This window comes from Lolium perenne, chromosome 1, assembly GCF_019359855.2.
Source record: "Lolium perenne isolate Kyuss_39 chromosome 1, Kyuss_2.0, whole genome shotgun sequence".
NCBI classification, from domain to species: Eukaryota; Viridiplantae; Streptophyta; class Magnoliopsida; order Poales; family Poaceae; genus Lolium; species Lolium perenne.
In genome coordinates, this window is record NC_067244.2 from 202813335 (window position 1) to 202838542 (window position 25208).

At 46.2% G+C, this 25208-nt stretch overlaps 1 protein-coding gene across 1 annotated transcript; it reads right to left on the minus strand.

The window, feature by feature from the left end:
* Positions 1-24261: 24261 nt before the first annotated feature.
* Positions 24262-24684, minus strand: LOC127312927 (BTB/POZ and MATH domain-containing protein 1-like). Its single transcript, XM_051343490.2, has one exon. The coding sequence runs from the start codon at positions 24682-24684 to the stop codon at positions 24262-24264; it is 423 nt and encodes a 140-aa protein (XP_051199450.1).
* Between the last annotated feature and the right edge of the window lie 524 nt (positions 24685-25208).

A 25208-nucleotide genomic window follows, 5' to 3' on the forward strand; every position in this document is an offset into this window, starting at 1 on the left:
GAGAAAGAAATGCATCTGACACGGCCCGTTCATCATCTCTTCGGGAGACACAAAAGGTCTCTGGAACCTTGGTCCGCTATTTTGCCTGTTATCTCTATTGTCGCCTTGCTGTGCATTACTTCTCTGGTAGTCATCTCTACTGTTTCCTCCATTGTTTCCCCGAAAGCCAGCCGATATTTGGCCAGGTGCATCGTAACTTGAAAATTGACGGGGAAATCGGCGTCTATTTTGAAAATTTCCATTGCGATCTTCCTCTGGGGACCTATGTCGTTTGTTATGTACCGCATCTTCACCATCTGCCCATCTGTTTGCTATCTCCATTAAAGCTGATACTGTTCTTGGGTTTGTCCTCCCCAAGTCCTCCACGAAATCTCCTCGTCGAACTCCTGCAACAAATGCATCTATCGCTCTTTCGTCAGATATATTTTCCGCCGAGTTTTTGATGATGTTGCACCTTTGGATGTACTTCCTCATTGATTCATCATGCTTTTGTCGTCATTACCTCAACTCTTCTAGTGTCGCAGGTTTTTTGCAGGTTGACCGGAAATTCTTGATAAACACGTCCTCAACACTTTCCCAGCTGTCGATGGAACCTGGGGGAAGCTTCTTTATCCATGATCTGGCGGCTCCGCTCAGATGTATCTGGATGCTTTGCATGGCTGTCGCTCTGGTCCCGCCTATCAATTTTACTGTCTCGAGGTAATCGACTAGCCAATCCTCAGGGTCTTGCAGTCCATCGAATTTCTTGAAACTATCGGGTAGCTTGAATCCTGATGGAACTCGAGTTTTTCGGACCCGTCGTGTGAAACATGGAAGTCCACACATGTCCTCTTGACAAGTTCTGGTGAATGCCGACGTTCCCTTCTTTCTTGTCGCGCTCTATCAACTCTGGCCTGAGTTGTTGTGTCTCTGGCTCCACTTGCTCTTGGTGGATCTTGCACTGCTGCGGTAGGTCTTGGACTATTTTGCCTTGCAGTTCCTTCGGGAGGTGTAGCTGTGAATGCTGCTCCCATGGATCCACATCCTGCCATGGCCATGTTGTACAACGCTTCTCTTGGATCTCCGGGAGGTGGCCTGGATGCTAAGATGAAAGCTTGTGTCGCCATGTATCCTGCTTCCGGTGTTTTTGGGATAATATTCCCCCTCGTGTCGATTGACATAAAGGACATGTCGAGGTTTTGGATTAGAGTCTCTCTTTCAGCTTCCGGTATATTTTGCAGGCGAGATCTTGCTCTCCTCCGAGCTTCTCTATAACTATCTCCCGAAGTTTCTGAGTGTCGACTTAATTCCGCTCGTCGCCTGCTTGATGCGGAAGCTGCCTCCCTTCTTCTGTTTAAAGCAGCTGTCTGTTTTCCCAATTCTCTCCCAGCTCGGGCGAGTCTATATTGATAAGCTTGTAGTTCTTCGACTGTAGCCGTTGTCTCCATTGGTTCAGAACCATCCAAAGCTTTCGCAGCTCTATCCCAGGCTGCTTGTGCAAGTTGAACTCTGACACGTGGTGTGGGCCCGACATATTTAGTGCCCAAACCTCTCCTTAGATCTGAGGGATCGACATAGGGGTTTCCCAAATCGTCGAAAGCCTCTGATGTTTCCTCTTGATCGCGACTTGCTTCTCCAATGGCATAAACTTGGTGATATTTTGGAGTTTTCACTTTGCTTGGTTTAGTGACACCATCATAGAGATTGGTGAAGATCTTCCCAATAGAGATGGATTTGTCGATGAAATCGAAACTGTCGGTGTCGCTTGAATCATCGCTTATATAGGAGTCCGCAGATGACTCGAAGGACATGTCGCTGAAGATCTTGGCGAGTTTTTCGCTTGCCCTACTGTCGATGAAGCGTGGCGACGAAATCTCCTTGTCGTTTGACTCAATGGATGATACTGAGTTTGAGAAATCAGTACCAACCACCGATAATCCCGACGAGATCGGAACTTCGAGACGATACGCTCCTTCTTTCTCGACGCGGAAGTGGAACTTTCCAAACGTCATCTTCATGGGCTCCTCCAGATACGCATATGCATCCAAACGGGAGGGCGGGTGAGGAATAAAATCAACGAGACCAGTTTCGATCTGTTTACCTCTCTCCATGATGTTGCTTGCTACTGATGAAGTCGACGATCTTGAACGTGCCATCGAGATCAGCTCCTTGTCGCCTCTAGATCCCACAGACGGCGCCAATTGACAAGGTATTAACTTGTCAATGCCTACGGATTGTAGACTAGGGTTTAGTTGGATGTAGAGGGCAAGTAGATCTCGAAGGTTTCAGCCGAAAAGTACTCGACGAATATAAAACTAAGGTTGTGTTGACAGTAGATTCGATGATTTCTTTGTCCCTCGACTCCCCCTTATATAGGAGGCGGAGCCGAGGGATTCGTATTGTACAAGTTACAGAGTCCGGGAAGGTTTCTAACTCCTCCCGCAAGATTACAAATAATGCTTCCTATTACAACTCTAGCTTTCCTTAACAATATCTTGGGCTTCCGAGTCTTCTTATTCTTCGGGTAGTGGGCCTTCAGTAAACCCCGGGTACTATCATCGGCAGGCCCATTGGGGATGCCTATGTCACCTGCCTTACGCAGAATTCTCGTACAACAACAGTTATCAAGCCAGCTTACAAATGGCCCCCTTTGAAGCCCTGTACGGAAGGAAGTGCCGTACCCCTCTGAATTGGTCGGAAGTCGGAGAAAGCCAAGTCTTTGGACCAGATGTTCTTCGAGAAGCTGAAGAGAAGGTGCACAAGATCCGCGAGTACCTCAAGACTGCGCAATCAAGACAGAAGAGTTAAGCCGACAAGAGACGCCGAGGGATGACCTTTGAGATCGGAGATTTTGTCTATCTTAAAGTATCCCCCCTCAAAGGAATGCAGAGATTTCAGCTGAAAGGAAAGCTTGCACCCCGATATGTCGGACCCTTCAAAGTTCTGAGTCGCCGAGGAGAAGTATCTTACCAACTAGAACTGCCGGAGGAAATGTCGGCAGTGCACGACGTGTTTCACATCTCACTACTCCGGAAGTGCTTGGAAGTGCCGGAGAAGACCGAAGTGTTCAAGAACATCGATCACCGCTCGGTGGATATCAACCAGGACTTGACATACCGCGAAGTACCTATCCGCATCCTGGAAAAAGCTTTCAGAACCACCCGCACCAGGAGTATCAAGTTCCTGAAAATTCAATGGAGCAACCACACTGAAGAAGAAGCCACCTGGGAGCGAGAGGAAGATATGAAGAAGGAATACCCAGATCTCTTTAGTACCTAGTTTTCTTTAAGATCTCAGGACGAGATCTTTTGTAAGGGGGAAGGGTTTGTAACATCCCAAAATTTCAATAAAAGAAAGAAAGAGAGTTTCCAAAATGCAAAATTGAGAACCAACAAAAACTTTTTAATACTACAAGTGCTATGCATATAACTCACCCTTAATTATTGTGTTAGTGTGCATTTGCCATAATGATTGCTTGTGTGATTGCAATTGTGCTAAAACTCTAATCTATGAACTCATGATCAACCAAGAAGGAGGAAAAATAAAAGAAGAAAAGAAATGAGAAAATCAAACCAATACCCACATATGGTTTATGCCATTTTTGCAAATACTTAACCTATACCATTTTTGCTTGCACCATAGGTGGTAAATGGTTACTAAACACTTATTAGCACTTTTGGAATCAAAGAAACTCAAAGGGAATCAAAATTGAAATCAAAACAAACTCACATACACTAATGGTCAATTTGGCAAAAGTTAGCCTGATGCCCTCTTTGAGCCCTGTTATCTAGAGATTTCTAAACTACACCATGTCAAATCTTTGCACCTCATCCAAGACAACATCAAGGTGAACAACTTTGCTCAACAACTCATCTGCAAACTCTTCATGGATTCAAAGATATGATCAAGCAAAGTGGAGACTTTGAGGCAGATTTAAGATCATATGCATTTTGGATTTTTGCAAACTACCTCAAATTTGACCACCACCACCACCACTCTACTCCAAATCTTATTCAATTCAAACCCACCAAATTTGACTCAAAAATTCCAAAGTGGAGTTCATGCGGCCATTTGGTCGAGCATCTTAGGTGCACAAACCTGCCAACCCTATACATTGCTTTGTCCAGCAGTTCATAGCCTAAACCATCAACACTAGGTCACCATTTGTACTCCCCTGACCTCTCTACACCCTGTCAAGCATCCTAGACAAGCAGAGGTACAATGAACCGTCACCATTTGACCACAACAATCCATGCCGTGGCATGGCATGGACACCACCATGCCACTCCTCTCTCTGATGATTTTCAACGTGCCAAACCATGTCTGTCACACTCCCCTCACTCTCCTGATCATGCTAGACAGGGCCCTCGACGAAGTGGTGCACCGGACGCGCCAGGACACGTGACGCCCAGACGTGCCCAGACATGCACGCGCACGCCAGAGCGTGCACGTCGAGCGCCACGGGCACGCCCAGACGCGACGTCGTCCCACTCCTCTGTGTCACCCCGTCCTCTTCTCTCTGCGCCACCAGCTCCGCTACGTCACCAGCAACGCGATGGACAACTCCACTGGCCCGCGGGAACGCTGCAGTCGACGACTTCGTCGACGACCACCGCCGCGGTACTGAGCGCCCTCGTCACCCTCTCGTCCTCGCCTCTGCATGGTTTTCCCCACAATCAGGCCCTGCGTCACCGCCAGGACCACGCCAACCCCGCTACGTCGTCGCCATCCACTCCGCACCCCTGTAGACGCGTCATCGCCGATGACCTCACCCCCACGCCTCAGGCACCTCTGGACGCTATAAAAGGAGGCCATCCCGCTCCCAATCCAGCACACCATCGCCTTCCCCTCTCCTCTCCGACCCTCCTCGTCCACTCGCCGCTCCACATTGCCCACCGTAGGCCACCAATTTCTTCCTCACTGCCCGTGCTCTGCCGCAGACGCTCGCCGGAGATAGACGCCGCCCCAGGAGACGCCGCTGGTGCCAGAGGACTCACCGTCATCGACAACCTCCCCGCGCACACTGCCAACCCTAGCTGGAGCATCGGTGAGCTCGTCGACCCCCTCCCTGCGCCGCCAGTAGCCTCGCCGCTCGCCGGAGATGACGACGGCCGTGCGCCGTCCGATCCGATTCTAATCCTACGGCGCAGACCAGAGCATACCGCTTCGCGCGTTATGATAGACTGATGGGTGGCCCCCACTGTCAGGCAGCCCACGTGTGCTGGACGCGTGGTGGGCTGGCCTCTGCGCCGTTTAAATAGATTGGGCCCATTTAGTTTTCCCGCCGTCCCGTTTAATTCAAACTCGAATTTCTGTTTAATTTAAAATTGCTCACAGATGCTGTTTTCAAAATTGAATAGAATAAAATCAACCAATCCAAATTTTACAAATTTTATATATTTGGAAAGCTTATCAAGTTATCTATCCAACCCCACTGGTCTCACCTTTAGATTGTTTGTAGAATTAATGTGATAAAAATAACAAGGCAGGGCCTTTTGCAACTTCAAACAATTATTAAAAATCAACCAAAAATGCTTTTGAGTTGATTCCAACTCTCAAAAATCAAATTTTACATTGTCTATCAGAATATATAAAAATATGACAGAGTTGTTTGTATGATCATGGTCTAGATTAGAAAATGTCTCTATGGCTATTTCTAGTCCATTTAAATTGTTCTAAATTAATTATTAAATATTATGGGAGCTATTCTCTCATTTAAATCTTGTCTCAAATGACTCAACATGAGGTAGAGACCATGGTCTATTACATCTCATATTGAATTATTTGATGATATTAAATCATTACCATGTTAGGATTAAATTGCATGAGGTGTACCACCTCATTTAAATCATTTTCCCAAATGATGATTATGAAGGGGTTGACCTTGGTCAACCTAGGTCATACATTACTAGTTAAGGGAATTAAATCTTATCAAGATTCAATGAGAGGAAATTATTTCTCCCAAGAATTAAATAGCAACACTAATTAATTTTTGTAATGAGAGGAAATTATTTTTCTTAAGAATACAACAAAGTTAACCCACCTAATAATCATGTTGTGATGCTAGCCTAGCTTGTGTGACTCATGTGTGTACTTCGTCTTATGTTTAAGTTTTGTTTGGTGATTGTATGTATCGTATTCGTTTTTAGACGCTAGTCTCTACTATTAAGAGCAAACTGGTGAATGCCTGGTGTCACATTTTCAGGATGGACAATAATACCCCCACGTCACAAAGAAAACTCAACTAACAAAACAACCATTAGGCGTGGATAACACAACCATTAAGCGTGGATAACACATTGGCCGGATCCTACACATTCTCAACAACTTTTCAAAACGTCCGGATCACACAGCATTTCAACAAACTTCCATTAGGCGTGGATAACACATTGGCCGGATCCTACACATTCTCAACAACATTTCAAAATACCGGATCCTACACATTCTCAACAGCATTTCAACAAACTGGCCGGATCCTACACATTCTCAACAACATTTCAAAAAACATCCCGCTGACTAGGCGTAGCAAAGACGCTGACATAACACTGACCAAAGTCTTCATCGCCTTCTCCAAAGACGCTGCCGGCCACCGTCTTCATCGTTCAAGGGGACCTTGTCCGCCACTGCCTCGCATAAGGAGCCGTCGCTATAACCTCAATTGTCTTCATCGCCCTGACCAAAGTCTTCATCGCCTTCTCCAAAGACGCTGCCGGCCACCGTCTTCATCGAGCAAGGGGACCTTGTCTTCATCGCCCTGACCAAAGTCGCTGCTGGCCACCGTCTTCGTCACTGACGGCCATCATCTTCATCAAAGCAAGGAGAACTTCATCGGATCGGTTCCGTCATCGGTAAATAATGATCAGCCTGGAATCAACTTATAAAATTTGCAGGAGCAAGTTGCTCATGATCAAACAAACGTACAGAGTGTACACATGTAGAGGCGCAGCATTATTTAAGTTATGCAATCAGGTCATATATTTGCTGTTCCAGAAAAGCAAGATGAGATGTGCAACATGGTGTGTACGTGTACACATCAGGTCACTGGTGCTTTCGTTTTGTTGCATATTTTAAATGTACAGGCTTGATACGGTCCAACTTCAATCTACCTTTGCAATGCCCTCACACCTCTCTACATCATCAGAATCACACCTTTTGTCAAGCTCACACCTCTCTATATCATCACAAATCATAAGCCCACACAAGCGGTAACAGAAAAGAAAATCGTACTAAGTCAAGTGAATGATTTAAGCATGGAAGATTATTTACACATTAGGGAAATATTTTAAACTCACTTTGCACTCATAAATTTCATGAGAAAATCTGAGAAAATAATCTTGTGTAGAAATAAAAATTAACTGCAACTAAAACGCACGTGCCAAAAATAAGACCATCGGCTTGTTAAAGTTCTGCCCTATCAAATTATTATGAACATCTCCACTAATATAAAAAGGAAGAGAGAGGCAGATCCAACAGATCTAGGCCCTACACTTGCCACATCCAACGACCCAAAATCACCCAATGTTGAGCAACTCAACGCGTTGAGCGCAGGATCCCGTCTCCACTAATCCCGTCTCCACTAGGTACCGCATAGAGCGGTTCCACGCCCGAGAGAAACAGGAGCCGATGCCGCCGCTGTACAGAATACACACGGCGCCTCCTCCCGCGCGCCGCCGCATGCCGCTGCCGCCGTCGACCATCACACCGCGGCGCCGCTCTCCACAATAGCAGTCCCCCCGCCCCCGCGTCCCCGCGCACGCCGCCGTGGATGCCGTCCCCGCGCACGCCGCCGCGGATGCCGTCCCCGCGGTCTTCCTCAGTTCGAAGAAACGCCGTATCCGACGTCGCCGTCACGAGACTAGCAGGAAACTCGAGATCCGCTGCTGCCTTCGTGGAGCTCGCCGCTACGATTTTTTTGGCCAGTGAGAGCACTGGAGTCGAGCATCGAGGTTACGTTCCCTGCTCCCGCCAATAGTCCGTACCCACCGCGACATCTTCTTCACCCTCAACGACAGGGTCTCAATGGACTCCGGCCTCACGCCTTTATTTCTGCCACTGATCCCGTCCACTGACGGAACCTCTCCATCTGCCACGCCTTGACATGCTTCTGTTGCTAGAGTAATGGAGGTAATTCGTTAATTCTTCAGGTCGATGTGACAGTTCACTGTTGTTTTACTTTTGATTTTAGATGATTGGAGGGAGGATGAGTAATCTATGTGCACGTCTTTAAAGATTGGAGGGGATTCCTTGTCCTGTGTTGTTGGCTTTTGCAATTTGACTAGGAGTATAATCTGTTTTACATGGTGTTGATCGCCAAAACCCACCGGCGGGCAGCGGCCTGTCAACACGGTAGAGCCGGGAAGAGCCTAGAGCTGCGGCTGGCTGAGACCCCTCCGAGCGACGGCCCGCAATGCTCTTCTGGTCACACGCGGCGATGCGAAGTGCAAGGGCGTGCCACCTGACCTATACCTGGTCAGGAAGGTGATGGGGATGCCTCGCTTAGTTCCTGCATGGCATACACGTAAACATTAAATACGAGCCTCGATCGGCTCTCAGGTTATCCTGTGAATCGGCTCAAAGAGCCGATCCACCCATGATCCGTACGGGGTGCACGAATACTTGGTGATCCTGCTTGATCAAGATGAAGCTAATTAGATCTACGACGATTTAGGGTTTTCACCGCATAATCGGATCATCCTACTCCAGGTTGGGCCTCGCGGCCACGCACGGTGCTCATAAGCCGATCCTAAACAAGGCCAAAGAACCAACAATGATGTTGATCCGCGGAACATCCTGTTTAGGACTTGCGAACGCCACCCTACGTGCCGCTGGATCCTCCCCCCCTTTGTAAGGCCTAACTATTGCAGATATTAAACTAATCCTTGCATAACAAGGAGCAATCGTAACGGATCAGATCTACTAAACGATGAACAAGCAGGGTGCCGCCCCCACGCCTGAGATAGGCGTGAGGGCGGCTAGACATGCAAGGGTTGCACTACGTAAGCATGTTATACGAAGAACTATGCTAACCCTAACACATCTATGATAACTACGTTGCCCGCCATCAAAGACGCTTCAGGACGGGCAACGCATGAACCACGTGGAGCTTGTGCTGCCTAGATCGCAAGATGCGATCTAGGCAGCATGTCGCTTACCTGATTGAAACCCTCGAGACGAAGGAGTTGGCGATGCGCCGAGATTGGTTTGTTTTGGGGTGAACGTTGTGTTGTTGTTTATTCCATAAACCCTAGATACATATTTATAGTCCAGCGGACTTTCTAACGTGGGAATATCCCACCGTGTGCGATACAAACTCTAAATCTTGATCTAAGATATAACCTACTACAATTAAAGATACACGGGCAAACTAGCCCAAATTCTCCGTGCAAGGCCGCTTCAGAGATCTTCCACGTGTAGTCCTCTAAGCCCATCTCTCTTACGGCCCACCTCTGGATTTGTCCAAAATCTGGTGATAACACATGCCCCCTGGTTTTGGAAATAATTTTTCCAAAATCATTAAGCGTTCCTCCGTCGGGTCATGTCGTAGCGGACGAGAGCTGTTGCGGTATCCGTTATCATTATGCCCTGTCTTCTCAGCTTCTCGCCAAAATTCGATAGCTCTGGCGTCATCTCCTTGGAAACTGAAATGACAGTAAATTTCCACCAGGCTCCTCATTATTTAACTGTGCCGATCGATTAGCTTTCTTCATCCCCTTCCTCTGTTCCAGCCATCGGCACCCAAAAAACCCTCTTCTCCCTCAGCAATGTCTTCCTCTTCCTCCTCCTTCTCAAACCTCTTCCCCCCATTCTCGTCGAAGAAGAACGAGGACAAACCTTCTTCCGAAGTGGACCCCCTTCCCTCCGATGATGAGAAGAAAGAAGGAGAAGTAGCGAAGGCCAAGACCTTCCCCTCCGCCAAGCTCCCGCTGAAGAAGCGCTCCCGCATGTGGGCGGACAGCGAGGATGAAGATAACGACGAAGAAGAAGAAGAGGAGGAGGAAGATGAATCTTCCTCTTCCGCCGGGTACCCGCCAACCAAGCGCTTCCGCTCCTGGGCGGACAGCGAGGACGATGATGATGACGAGGAGGAAGAGGCTCCGGCCATGGGCTGGGGTAGCAGCGACGAGGAGCTCCCCGGGAGCAGCGCCGACGACATCGACGGCGGTGACGACGAGGACAGCGACGACTAGTAGAATAGGACTAGTAGTAGCAGTGCGCTAGGCACTAGATCCCACTTTTGAGAGCCATCGGCTCTTTCTTGTAAAGCCGCTCCTCTGAATTAATGAAATTGTTCTTTTGATTCATCCTTCAATTGCCCCAATTTCATTCCTTCCGCCTGTCATATCAAGACCGATAGCAATGTATCGATTTTTTCTTCTTTTGGACGCCCATGAAGCTGGATTCTCATGTCGATTAGCTCGTAGGCCGAGAACTTCTCAATTTCAGGCTGCGATTTGGTATCTGACCATATTTTCTTCGCAATCCCTTAGCCGATGACCACTCATCGGCTATTTTGAGAATCCAATCCCTTTGCGGCGACAGACAGTCCAAAATCTGTAAAAGCCGACGGCCTCCCTTCCCGATTCCTCTCCATAGCTTGACAATCTTCTTTCGCGACGAATCGCTTCCAGAGAGGATCATGACGCAGGATCAACCGATGCAACTCCAATTGGTTTCTAAAGAACCAAATCTTCATGTAGTCCGTTGCCCCCCGAGTCTTCATCAAGGCGAGGACAATCGTGAGCCAACCACATGTGTCACCATCAGCCTCCGAATCGTAACGAGAATCAGCCGATTCCATCAAAATCGGCTCTACGAAGAACTTCCAGGGCGAGCTGCCCCGAGCTTTCATCAAGGCAAGAATACCGGCGAGGATGCATAAGTCGTTGATCAGCTTTCTTTCTACTGAACATCGACGTTGATGTAAACCCTTGAGCACACAGCCAGTAGGTCTTGGTCCTGTGCAACTGTACTAAAGTCGATGGCTGCGCATCGGCTTTGCTTCTGAAATTTTTTTTTATTTGGCCGATTTTTCCTTAACCGGCCCCCAATGTTCCACTGCACGCATGTATGCAAATGTTTATACTGCATATGTTCATCGACTATATGCCCCCGAGCGAATCTATTTGAATGACTGCAGATATCGGCTTTCTTGAATTAGTCGGGAGCCTTTGTACTTGCACGTCGGCTTCGCAAAGACTTATGCTGACTTTCATCTGCCGACGTGGCCACTTTGCCCGATAAATCGTTGCTGACCACAAACAGAATATGTGCAGAAGATAATTTTGGCCGATTGCTGGAATCGGCCTCCACCTTGCTCGTTCGATGAAGGTTTTGTAATGTCCCTCCATAAACTTTTTGGGGCCGATCACAAGGATCAGCCTCGCACGGTTTGCTCATTGGTTTGATCTTGCTACTCGGTTAGGCTGGATAAAACCAACCCAACCTCTGACTTGACGCGCCTGCTGTCGTCCACCTTAAGTGCATCGTATAATCGTGGAACACTAAGCTCCGTCGGCAAGACAAGCACCATGTTTGTGCCAGCCGATGTTTCATCATCGGCTTTCTTTTGCTTGGGACGCCACTCCATTCTTCGTGGACGACCCTCTTCATCCAGGGCTCGCTGAACCTTTGCGGCCAGATCAGGCCGTGCCTTCCTTAGCGTATGCAGGTATAACCTTTCGGCTTCTTCCAGGCCGCGCAACCGCTGAACCCTGCGTTTTTGTGAACGGCTGAGTCCGTCAGGGCACCACCTTGGACGGTGGCTTTGTCTTCTTCTTCTTCAAGTCCTTCGTCTTCGGAATCCTCAAGATCTGCCCAACGAAGTGACTCAGCACGTTTGCTCGTTGGTGGGAGAGGCCCTAAGCGCTCAAACACAGACACGTTGGCTGCCTCCTTCTTCTTCTTGTTGCATTCTGGGAAATTGCCGATTGTGGGCAATCGGCTCATTCCTGAATCCCAGCAGTGTCTGAAGAAAGGGCAGTCCCAGTGTCTGTCGTTGTCATCTTGCTCCCTTGATGTGTCCGTGGCACGGCGCTCGTGCTCCTCCTCATCGCGATCCTGCCGACGATGTCTTCTGGCTTCTCTAGCCAGACGATCTCCTTCATCATCATAGTTGGACCGTCGGCGTTGGTCATACTGTCTCACATATTTGTTGAGGAGGTGATCAGAGAGAGGTCGTTGATATCTTATGTTCTTCACTTCTCCCTATCTAACGTAGCTCTAGAAATCATGATGCAGCAGATCGCGTCGAGCGGCCTCCTCTCGTATCCTTGCTATGAGAGCAGCTGCCCTCATCTCCATCGTTGCCCGAGTGGTTCCGAGGTCCTACCATGTTGATGCTGAACGTGGGACCTGGCTGGCAACTCTCAGGGTAGATGACTTCTACCATGTTAACGGCGGGGAAGGGCTGGGTGTCTACCTTCATGGCGTACTGGTTGAAAATTAAACGCCCCTTCTCTATCGCCGCTTGGATGTGCTGACGCCACACCCTGCAGTCGTTGGTGGCATGGGAAAGCGAGTTGTGGAACTTGCAGTATGGCTTTCCGTTTAGCTCTTGAGCCGTAGGGAACTTGAGACCTTCAGGAATCGTCAACTGTTTCTCCTTGAGCAGGAGGTCGAAGATTTGTTCAGTCTTGGTCACGTCAAAATCAAATCCACAGGCGGCCCTGGTGGCTTTACCCATTTGCAGGGACAGGGGTTCCTCCCCGAGTCCATTCAGCCACTGCTACTTCTTGGTCTCCCGCAGGCACTTCACCTTCCTCTGTATCGACCATGACTACTGCACGCTTGAACTTGTCTTGGTACAGGTCTGGGTGGCGCTGTTCATATGCTGATAGTTTCTGAACCATGTGCGCCAGCGAGGGATAATCTGCTTGGGAGGCCATGTCCTTGAGCTGTGTTGCGAGGCCAGCTACTGCCAACTCGACTGCTTCCTTTTCAGTTATACGAACCGAATAACATCGGTTCCTAAGATTCCTGAAGCGCTGGATGTACTCTGTCACCGTTTCTCCGCGCTTCTGACGTAGTTGTGCTAGATCGGCAATGCTAGACTCGGAAGCTTCTGAATGATATTGCATATGGAACTGTTCTTCCAATTGCTTCCAAGACTGGATGGAGTTTGGTGGCAAAGAGGTATACCATCCAAAAGCCGATCCTGTGAGGGACTGTGAAAAGAGCCTCACACGTAGCTGATCCGACACTGAAGCCGGTCCTAGTTGCGCCAAATATCGGCCGATGTGCTCGATGGAGCTGGAGCCATCTGATCCACTGAATTTGGAGAAGTCAGGGAGCCGATATTTAGGTGGCAGCGGGATCATCTCGTACTCGTCGGGGTACGGCTTGGAATAGCCGATTGCCCTCCTTTTCGGCATAATGCCGAACTGGTCTCTCAGTATGGTACTGATCTGATCCGCCGTGCTGGCTGCAGGAGATGCACTCTGAAGATTCGCCGGGGTGGCGTACTTAGCCAGCCATGTTTGCTTTTCCAGCTCTGAGCCAACTGCAGGAGCTGGGCTCTGGAGTTTCGTCGGGGTGGCGTACTTAGTTAGCCACGTCTGCTTCTCAAGCTCTGTCGCTGACGTCCCTCCTGTCTGCGCCGGAGTCCCTGACGTTGTGGCCTGGTTTGAGAGTGCCCAGTTGCCACAATCTGGCACATACGTGCACGCGTATCCTTGAGGGATCTCCTTAGGCGCCTCAGCCAAGAACTGGTAGTCACTAGGGTCACCACCGATCTTGTAGACGACGAATGCCGGTGTAGCCGGCACTTCAGGTGGTGCTGCCAACGCATATGGCAGCGGTGGACGGGACTGGAGTGGCAACTCTCCTTGGTGCGTCCCGAGAGCTGGTCCTGACGGCGAGTACTGGTGGCTCATGATCTCCTGGATCACGCGCAGAGCGAGACGCTCCAACACGTTGACCAAGTTTTCAGAGTGGCGGTGTAGCGAGTGAGCCACCAAGTAGTTGATCTCCTGCCGCAGGGCCCTGGTGCGTTCCTCCGACGGGGCAGAGAGATCTATCCCATCGAGTGCACCTTGTGGTGAGAACCCCTTCCATCTGATGCCATGGGTACGGGTTCTCTGAAAAGAGCCGATGAGGTCGGCTTCGAGGGTGACCTTGATCTCGTCATATCTCTTCTTGAGCTCGTCAGGCAGCTCCTCGTAGGTGACTGGCGTGCCGTCCGCCGCCATCTCAGATGTAGATGGCGATGTGGTTGATGTAGATGATAGTCCCACCGGGCGTGCCAGAATGTGTTGATCGCCAAAACCCACCGGCGGGCAGCGGCCTGTCAACACGGTAGAGCCGGGAAGAGCCTAGAGCTGCGGCTGGCTGAGACCCCTCCGAGCGACGGCCCGCAATGCTCTTCTGGTCACACGCGGCGATGCGAAGTGCAAGGGCGTGCCACCTGACCTATACCTGGTCAGGAAGGTGATGGGGATGCCTCGCTTAGTTCCTGCATGGCATACACGTAAACATTAAATACGAGCCTCGATCGGCTCTCAGGTTATCCTGTGAATCGGCTCAAAGAGCCGATCCACCCATGATCCGTACGGGGTGCACGAATACTTGGTGATCCTGCTTGATCAAGATGAAGCTAATTAGATCTACGACGATTTAGGGTTTTCACCGCATAATCGGATCATCCTACTCCAGGTTGGGCCTCGCGGCCACGCACGGTGCTCATAAGCCGATCCTAAACAAGGCCAAAGAACCAACAATGATGTTGATCCGCGGAACATCCTGTTTAGGACTTGCGAACGCCACCCTACGTGCCACTGGATCCTCCCCCCCTTTGTAAGGCCTAACTATTGCAGATATTAAACTAATCCTTGCATAACAAGGAGCAATCGTAACGGATCAGATCTACTAAACGATGAACAAGCAGGGTGCCGCCCCCACGCCTGAGATAGGCGTGAGGGCGGCTAGACATGCAAGGGTTGCACTACGTAAGCATGTTATACGAAGAACTATGCTAACCCTAACACATCTATGATAACTACGTTGCCCGCCATCAAAGACGCTTCAGTACGGGCAACGCATGAACAACGTGGAGCTTGTGCTGCCTAGATCGCAAGATGCGATCTAGGCAGCATGTCGCTTACCTGATTGAAACCCTCGAGACGAAGGAGTTGGCGATGCGCCGAGATTGGTTTGTTTTGGGGTGAACGTTGTGTTGTTGTTTATTCCATAAACCCTAGATACATATTTATAGTCCAGCGGACTTTCTAACGTGGGAATATCCCACCGTGTGCGATACAAACTCTAAATCTTGATCTAAGATATAACCTACTACAATTAAAGATACACGGGCAAACTAGCCCAAATTCTCCGTGCAAGGCCGCTTCAGAGATCTTCCACGTGTAGTCCTCTAAGCCCATCTCTCTTACGGCCCACCTCTGGATTTGTCCAAAATCTGGTGATAACACATGGGAGATGGAACTATTTTTTTCTGTCGTATTGCTTGAATTATTGCATGAGTTAAAATTGACGAAGTACAAAACCTGAACTTCAGTACAGTTTGACAAAGAAAAGAAAAGTTCAGTAAACAATTTAAAAGTTATTCAGATAACGAAAGAAAATGGTTTGATTAATTAAATATGAGAAAGATTAGGCTTTTAACCAGGCTTTTCGTCAACTATTTAGCAAGCTGGGAAGTATTTCAAATATCCAATGTGGTTAATGGACTTGATTTGCATATGCCTCATTGATTTCCGAATTTGACATTTTCAGTTACATTGATCTAAATCTAAATATAGTATATTAACAGATCCTTGGTAAGACCTGAACAACAGATTTTTTTGTTTCATCCTTTTTGGATGTCCAGAAATTGAGATATATCTTATTAGTACTTTTGTTCTTAGAAGGATAAAGCTTTATTTCCATCCTGAAAGATATTATTTGAAGTTTTTTATTTTTCACTTCTAGCACGTTGTTTCAGATTTCTCGCGAGCTTTATTATTTTCATGCAGATTCTGCTCTGAAATAATTATGTGCAATAATTTCAAGGTACAACCGGAAAGAATATCAGATTAAGCAACGGTCCTCTGCCTACCATAGTGAGTGGTGTAGATATTTTGATATACATGGTTACATCTTACAGCTTACATGTATATAATTGTACTAATGTCATGTAAAAAAAATGTAGTAATGTTCTGGATGCCTAAACCTATTTTGTTTTCTAGAAATTTATTTATTTGGTTGTGAATGTGTATTTTCAGTTGCTCGATTACATGATATTGTCAATCACCAAATGGATTTCATCTTCCAAGGGCAATCCATTCAGGACATAACTATTGGGCAAAGCCAAGGTAGTTAACAAGGAAGGTTGCGTTGAGCATGGCACAGATTATGTGAATTACTAAAACATGCTATATATGCAGATCCTAAAGAGGTCAAGAGGCAGAGAGATAGGGAGTGGTATGCAAAAACTAAAAGATGAGATTTCAGAGCGCAAATTTTTGAAAATGGCCTGCTGCCACGGAGGCTTGTGGGGAGGTCAGTTTACACCATTCACTTTTCAAACTTCGTATTAAGGTCTACAATAAGATGTACTTCCATTTGACTGTACCAAGTACTCAAAAAGCGTTCGAGTATTTGACACTCCTTAACCTGCACAGCTGCACTTCACCTTCTCCTGAGGTACCAGTAGACATGTTGTACACACTCAGAGCTCAGGTTGGAGCCTTCTGATCTAACATTGAATATTATGTTTATGCTGCACCATTTAGGGGTTTGATGGAAATTGTAGTAGGACTTACTTCTTGATAGTGTTATCGCTGGTAGGACTTATAATTTGACATTAACATGAAACTTGCACTGAGATGTTGGAGCACCTTGCGGCTAGGTGCTGCTGCTCTGGATATTTTCATAGGCAGGAGTGTACACATACTATTTCTTATATAGTTAGTTGATAGCAAAATGTATTGTCTTATGCAGTAACATTGTTGTGTACCGTGCTATGATAAAAGTCAGCGTACCAACGAATATAAATATGACCTTTTACTTGATTGGAAATTTAACACCACATTTTTATATTATTTTTCTTTATCTTCTAATATTCTTATTATACCATAGGCCTGATAGTAACTTGTATGTATAATTCTCTTCATTTTGCAGAATACCTTTGGGAAACTCTATATGATTGGTTTTATTTTAATTTTTCAATCTTGATTATGATCTCAAAACATCGCAGAGAAATTTGACGTTTCAGAGTGGCCTGGTCACCATGCAAACTCTGAGGTAAACTCTGTAACCTGTTTTTTGTTTTGCTTGCATGAAGCTTCCATGCCCCCGATGGAAATATGGATCTTGAGATAGCTTCTTGCATGGACATTAGCCTATTAGGTAATGCTGTGTGCTTTTATACATGTTGCAGCAGCAGAATTGATTTTTTTTTCATAGTTGATGCAAGTTGGCCAAATTGGTTTGGACATATTATGATCATATGTGGTTCTGCACTAATGTAGCATTTGGTCATTGAAAATTTAAATGTTTTTCTTGAAAGCTAGCCAGTTCCTGCAGCTAATCTGTTTCTAATATATGCAGTTGGTTGGCATCATATTTTTGTACTGTACAAAACTTTGTCTAACACCTAATCCTCTACTCTGTGTTACTGTACACATGTCAGTGATTTGAATAAACACAAGGATGCAACTCAGTAGTGATCAAAAGTTGGCTTAAGAAAGATGATGAAAATACTGAAAAAGACTGCTAGGATGTAGGATAGTTGTTTGGGAGCAAGAACCGGATGAGTGGACAGATACATTTTCAGTTTCTATATATTTATTTCCTAATTAGTTTTCATGTTGAGCATTTTACTATCTCTATCACCCTATTCCGAGACTTGATATTGGTTACATGTGTTCAATCACCCCTTGCCAAAGATGTTAAATGTAGAAGCAGGGTTTGTAGCAAATATTCTTGTGCTTCCAGATTTGGTGGTTTTATTTTTAATCTCTGTTTTGTTTTGTTTATTTCGAATCTTATGTTACATGAATTGTTTTGTCGGTGAGATCTTTTAGACGACATTATTAGTTTGATGAACTATTTATATTTACTTAAAAAATGTTTGACACAATCTTATGTTACATGAATTGTTTTGTCGGTGAGATCTTTTAGCCGACATTAATAGTTTGATGAACTATTTATATTGACTTTTCACCGATTCTAGCGGCGCTTAAGATCTGTGGACTAATGATGATACTTGATTATGCACCAGCTTCGAGTAATCAAAATCCCTAAACTAATGCTGTAATGCAAATCCTTTCGCCATCTAATGCCATTTATCCACTTTCAGTTCTTTGGTAGCCCACGATGGATACTAACAGGTTTTAAAAGTGGAACTCAGCATTTGCAAATGTGGATTAACATGCCCTAGAGATGCAAATGGCTGATGCTTTTGACCGCACTAATGCCAGCATCAATCCCATTGAAGAACCTCCAACGAAGAAGCTAAAATCTGATGGTGGATCTAACCGCGCTCCAAGATGAAGCATGTGTTTGGCTGTATGACAGAGGGAAGACAATGAGAGCGTTCAGAGGTCTTCACCTTTACTTCCTTGCTCAAGGATGATCTAGGTAGATTAGACATCCAGGTCTGAAATTAATAATAAGTAGTGGCATGCACCCTTGCTCCTCACTAATGAAATTTTAAATTTCATAAGGGACTGCTGTGTATAAATAAATGTTAAATTTGTGTTGTCATCTTTTTAGTGCGTAGATTGCAAGTTTGTGCAGTACACCAGAGTAAGTATAATTTTTCCCCACTTAAGCATAAAAATGAAGTAAATCAATGTGTTCGAGTATCTCGGACAGATTTTGTATTTTCATATTGTCAGTTTATTTGGATTTTGAGCATGAGGTACAAACTGAATCTCTCATAAGTATATGATTTTTTACGTTACTATATTATTAGACCTCTTCATTGATTTGTTTATTTTTTTCAGAATTTAATTTGTTTTATATTTACCTACTGCTTAGAATGAGTGAAGAGATTTCTAAGATTACACGTGCATTCAGATATTTTTTAGCTTGTTGTAAATGTGTTTTATATTTACCTACTGTTTCTTACTTTCCTGTAGGTGCGAGTCCTGTATATTTTTTAGTTAATGTTTTTCTATTGTCTACTGTTGAACATTGTGGAAATTGCATCATTTCATAAGGATTGAGATTTATAACATCTTTTAGTATTTTTTTGTAGTGTGCTATGGTCGATCGTTTTTGTTATTTGATGTGGCTTTGTTCAACTTTAGGTCATTTACAACAGAGTAGGGCCAGAGTTGTCGATTCTGGAATGTTACCATGAGTACGGTTGAGGAAGCTGACAACACCATTTGGACGGTCAATTCTAACCTTGAACTGATCCTTCTGTTTTCCTTCAGCCAAGGAAACTGGAGAACTTAAAATATTGTGTTGTTATATTCACCACAGGTTAGTCCCTTTTCTCCTTTCTAAAATTGCAATTCCATTTTACTTCTGGATCTGAACCATTTGCACAGATGTTGTAAACCTTTCATTCTCTATGCTCCTTTCCATACCAGTCAGCGGGAATTGAGCTCTACCTTGCTGCATAATACAATAATTAAAACAATGGTCAAGTTTTTATGGAAATGATCAATAATTGCTTGGATCCATGCATCATGTCTGAACTTATATATTCATGAGGTGCCATTTTAATTTTGACCAATCTGCTCATGGACGGAACGTAAGTATCATGATTGGCAGAGCAACCCACAAAGAATTCTTGCAGACCGACATCTATGTCAAGACATCATGTGGCACTTTCCTAAAATTTTCCGACGACAATGCTCTTATTTGTGGCATCACGTTCGAAAGCAAAACCAAGTACTGCACTAATGAAAAAGAAGGAAAGATTAACCTTGCCCTTGCATAAATGTTTATTAGTAATTTGTCACCAAGATGGGTAGCACTATAAAGGTCCCTAGCTGTAGCAGCATGCATGCTAGCTTTGTTAGATTTGATTTATATAAATAGTGGGTCGAAAAGATCTCGGACGACTCACCAAAGCACGAAAGCCAGTTAGAAAATGGATTCCTATTTGAAGAGCGCCTATATTTCGATTTGTAGCCCTATAGATGCTCACTTATGTTGTCTTCACAATCTAATTTCATCAGGTATATTTTAGCGCTTCCAGTTTTGTTTCAGGCACATACCACAGGTTATTCTTATGAAACATCATGTTGATCTACGATATAATCTTCAATTCATTGGATGCCCGAGAAAGCATGTAGTCAAACTTATATGACTAAATGCTATCTATGTACAAACACAATGTTCAGATTGGTGGAATGAAAATTGAAATTATCATTATATTTCTTATAAATATTATGCCACGATTCTCTAATTTTCATCTTTGTTTAAATCAAAAGGATCAATTATCAAAGTTCTGTCCCAGTGGTGTAAACATTTTGTAGATTACATACTTTTTCTTAGCTTACAATTCCAAGAAAAAAATAGTGTTGTGTGTGTGATTAAGCGACTTCACTTTTATTCCGTCCTCTTCTCCTTTTCATTTGGTTGTTATATACTCTTACCTAGGCCTCATGCATGAACTCTGTTGAGGAGGAAGAATGCTGCAAGAAGGTCAGATGATTTGTAGCTCCCACATTGTTGTTGAGAATTGATTTTTCTTTTTTTGGTTTGGTTTTAGTCTTGATGAAGACGTGCGTTGCACGTGCACTTTTACTAGTACCGAGGAGTATCAAGAGGAGGAGGAGGTCTACTTCCAAGGAGAGGAAGACCACTTTGATCGATACGCCAACCAAGGCAAGCTAATATTCTTGCTAAGTGCAAAGCTCTCCAAGAGCAAGGCACCACCACATTTTACTTCATGCTTAATGATTCCATCCCAAGTTTCACTTTACAAGCTTTACTGGTTTTGGTTTATCACAGTTTACTTTTTGATTCATGATTCACTTGGTCTAGAGTAGAACAAGATCATCAAAATCAGCCTAGAGCAATGAATGCTAGATAGCACCCCTCATGACTAGTTGCTAGTGCTAACAAATAAAGTTGACTACTCTAGATGGGAACAGTGTGAAATGAAATGACATTGAATGATTTTGAAGGTGAATATGACATGAATGACTTGATGAACTTGATAAAAACTGATGGTTGGGTTCGGATGCGATAGCATTCCAATTTACAAGTACCCCCACAATACCTGATTATGGGTAGGGCTTAACTGGAAGTTTATGTGTCTTAGTATGGGTTCCCTCTAAACAAGCGTCATAGGGGTTATGCCGAGGCTGCCTCCGTTGTAAGTGAAATGATGTGAAATGACGTGAATATGAGGTGAATGTCCGGCCCAAGCCCTGTGCAGTTCCCAGGCTGACGGTTTGTCTTCACTGGGAGGCCAAGCTCATGGGGAGAGGTGCCTATACTAGGATATGTAAGTGAAAGGTTATGGTTGATGATCCGCGTACTGAGTTACGATTATTTTGGGTTATCCCTGATGGATGTAATCAAATATTGTGGCACAAGTGTGCAACCTCTGCAGAGTGTAAAACTATTCGAATAGCCGTGTCCACGGTTACGGACGATTGGAAAGGCCATACTGTTCTGTTGTCAGATGTTTTCTGAACTGAATGGTGAAATACATGGTGACATGAATGGTGAACCTGAATTGAATCACAACTGAGTTGTGGGAATGACACTAATGTTCCCACTTGAGTTGGTTAGCAAATGAGGAGTCTTTTCCTAAAAGTTTGTGAACTAAAATTTACTTTATGCAAATAAACCTAGAGCTTAGCATCCAATTAATAAAATGGATAGTAATTACTATAGTATTAGTTTGCGAGTACTTTAAAAATACTCACGGCTGTGTCCCTGGCTATTCAAATGGCCAGACTATGAAGAGAAGCAGCAGTATGAAGATGACGGCCAGCAGGATGTCTACAACAACTAGGAGTTCTTCTAACGTCAAGCGTTGGCCTGTGGAATTAGATAGTCCACTACTACTACTACGCTTCCGCTTTGTAATATTTGTGATGTTCGTTGATCAATAGATCAACTATGGTTGTAATATTGGATCATGTGATCTACTTTTGTAAGACGATTATGGTTTGTAATGAATGATGACTTATGATATCAACTGTTATGTCTCGCAACAACATTATTCCTGGGATTGCGATGAACGGCATAATAGGCATCTTGACTTAAAAATCCGGGTGTTGACAGCAGATAAAAGTGTATTTCGATGAAACTTTGCCCCTAGACATGTATATGTACTAATATATCTTTTTTTTCAGAAATTTTTTTTCGATAAAGGGAATATATTAATATCAAAAGATACTAACTACACCCAGCCTCTGCAACAACGCAACACCCTAATGGCAGTACGGATGCACACAGCCAAAAAAGAGAAAAAAAAAACTAAGAAATAAAAGTCTCGCCACAGTATCCAAGGTCTAGCAATAACAATACATCCACCACCAAGACAACACCTGAAATACAGACTCTCTAAAAGCGATGCCTCCAAGAAGGGAACAGTACACGAGCGCTGTCATCGTCCGATCAAAGATCTTAGGTTTTCACCCTGAAGATAGTCCTCGCTCTTAAAACAATACCTCCAACAAGATCATTGCCATGCACAACCAGTTAAGGCCAGACCTTGGGTTTTCACCTTGAAAGGTAGGACTCTAAACTTCACCTATGCTGCCACCCCCACTTTCATACCACTGTTGCGAATCCCGGAACACCAAGCAAGTTCCTCAACATCGCGAAGACTTGGACCTTCTTTAGCTAATCCCCCAATCCCGCCTTCATGATATTCTCTGCTTCTGACTTCACCATGGACCAAAAGTCACTTGATGTCAACTCAGAGTAGAGCTTAACGCCGCTCCCTCCGAAACCAAACGCTCATAATAAAAGCATGGGTGCGTGCGACCTAATACCAGCCGAACCTGTGAACTCCAGGCAAAAGATGCACTGTTCCATTCGCTATCGGAGCCTTTCGGAACTCATCACTCCGGCTAGATGAAGAAATATCGGCATCCGGAATGTCTTCATCTTCGCGAAAGAAGAACCCTAGGACCACCACCATGAAAGTTGGAACGTACGACCCCCACACCGCCGCCATGACTGGGAACCACGGTCCATCTTCCTCCTCCAACTCGGCCGGTGGAGGCCGGCAGCCATCGGGATAGCGGCTACGCATGCCCACGACGCGGAGACGGCCGGCTGCTGCCCGCCACGATAGCCTGGCCGAGCCTCATTGTCGCCGCCTCGCGACCATGTACCTTACCACTGCCGCCGCCCCACCGAGTTCCGCCACACCACCGCGTCCCCCGCCATGATCCAGGTGATGTAGCTAAAGGCCACCACCACCAGACACGCCATCCACCGTTGCCGCCCCTGAAAGACCCCGCCTCCGCGCGAAGGGGAGTCCATGGGCGCGCCACCATCACCCCTGGCTTTGGCAGCCGGGCGCGGCCGCCACCGCCAACCCCGATGGCGGCAGCGGCCAGGAAGAGGAAGATCAACTGCTTTTTCTAGGGTTTGGGTCGTCGCCCAGAGCCGCCTCGCGCGAGACTACCCGGGGCGAAGATTGGGTAGGGAGGGAGGAGAGGGGGAGGGAGGGGACGGTGGTGGAGGGTGGAGGGGCGGTGCTGCAGGGAGGGGTCGGGTGGGGAGAGAGGCGGCGGCTGGGTGCGGAGGGAGGCGGCGGCTCTATCTGGAGAAAGTCCTAGTACCAATAACTCGGGAGAAAGTTCAGGATTCGTGCGCCCGCTGTCGATAGCGAGTGTGCGGAGCGTCTCAATGACAGAGAAGGCGGAGGCACTGTCGAGGCCACTAGTGGGCTCGTCGATGAAGAGGAGGCGTGGCCGGGTGAGGATCTACAGCGCGATGCACAACCGCTTCTTCTCGCCGCCGCTGATGCCCCGGAGATGCCATGTACGGGTGGATATGATTGTAGTTTTCGAAATCAAGAAAAAAACGAGCTACCTAAGCTCAGGAGTCAAAAGTCTTTTCTCCGTTCTAGCGCTGTATCAGCCTATGTCACCTATTAGCTATTGCCTTGCCTTGTAGAAGGTAAATAGGTCATGGTGTCAATTTTTACCCCTCAAAGGGGAAGGAACAACCAAAACTAAGTTAGCGTGAACTATGTTACTGGTCATATCTTCAGAAAAATGAGTCGATACATGCAGCAACGCAGGCGACCTTCTTGTTACACACTTAACTTGAACAGAGTAATATTAGTAGCCTGACAATATCTAATATTCTTGTAGAAATCTCTAGTGTTTTGTTGCTTTGTAGTTTAAGCGGTCAGGGAGCAACATTGGTGACCAGCACCTCTAGGATTGACGGACAGCTGCTCCTCAGATGCGTAAAGCCATCTGTTGCCACGACTGCCTTCAGCATGTCAAGAGAAGAGAAGAACTTCAAGCACGCATCTCTGAGACCGTCACAACCACGCTGCTCAGCCAACGCCAACATAGTCGCCGCAGTGTCTTTGCGGATGTGCTTGCACAGTATCTCTTCGCATATCCATTTGAGCCTCTCGATGTTAAACCTATCTGCAGCGACGAGCAAATGTTGTGCCATCTCCACAATTTCTTCCTCGCCAATCTCGGGCAACGTGTCCGTGTAGATGAAGTGGAGCATCGCCTTGAAGACTTTAGCTTCCATGTTGTCAATCCGTACACGGGGTGCCCCCTTCCCTTTCACAGGATCAGAGAGGTCCGCCATAAGGACTGAGGACCGAGCGATGATGTACCTGTGTGTAGGGAACGTCTCACCGCCCACCTCCAAAGATAAGAGCATCACTAGTAGAGCCTTTAAACGCTCAAATCTTCAAAGCAGTTTAAGGGTTGAGAATGGGCATTTTTTGGCACTTTTGAGGGGTGAAAAACAGGGGCACAGACTAGAACCCTCAAACCCTTAAAAGTGAGGATTGAGGGCAAAGACTAGAACCCTCAAACCCTTAAAACATTCATGATATATCACAATTGTTCATAGGTAGACACTGACATTGACACTAGGTAGATAGTTCATCGGTAGACACTGACACCATCTAGGGTTTATCCCAGAAGTCCTCATCGAAATCGGAGCTGTCGCCATCCTCCGCGGCCTTCTTGGCGGCTACCTCCGCGGCATCCTCGGCCTCCATCTCCGCGACCATCTTGTCGTACCAATCGGGGTCCTCCGCGGCCTTCTTGGCGGCTTCCTCCGCGGCTTCCTCCGCCTCCATCTCCGCGACCAGCTTATCGATC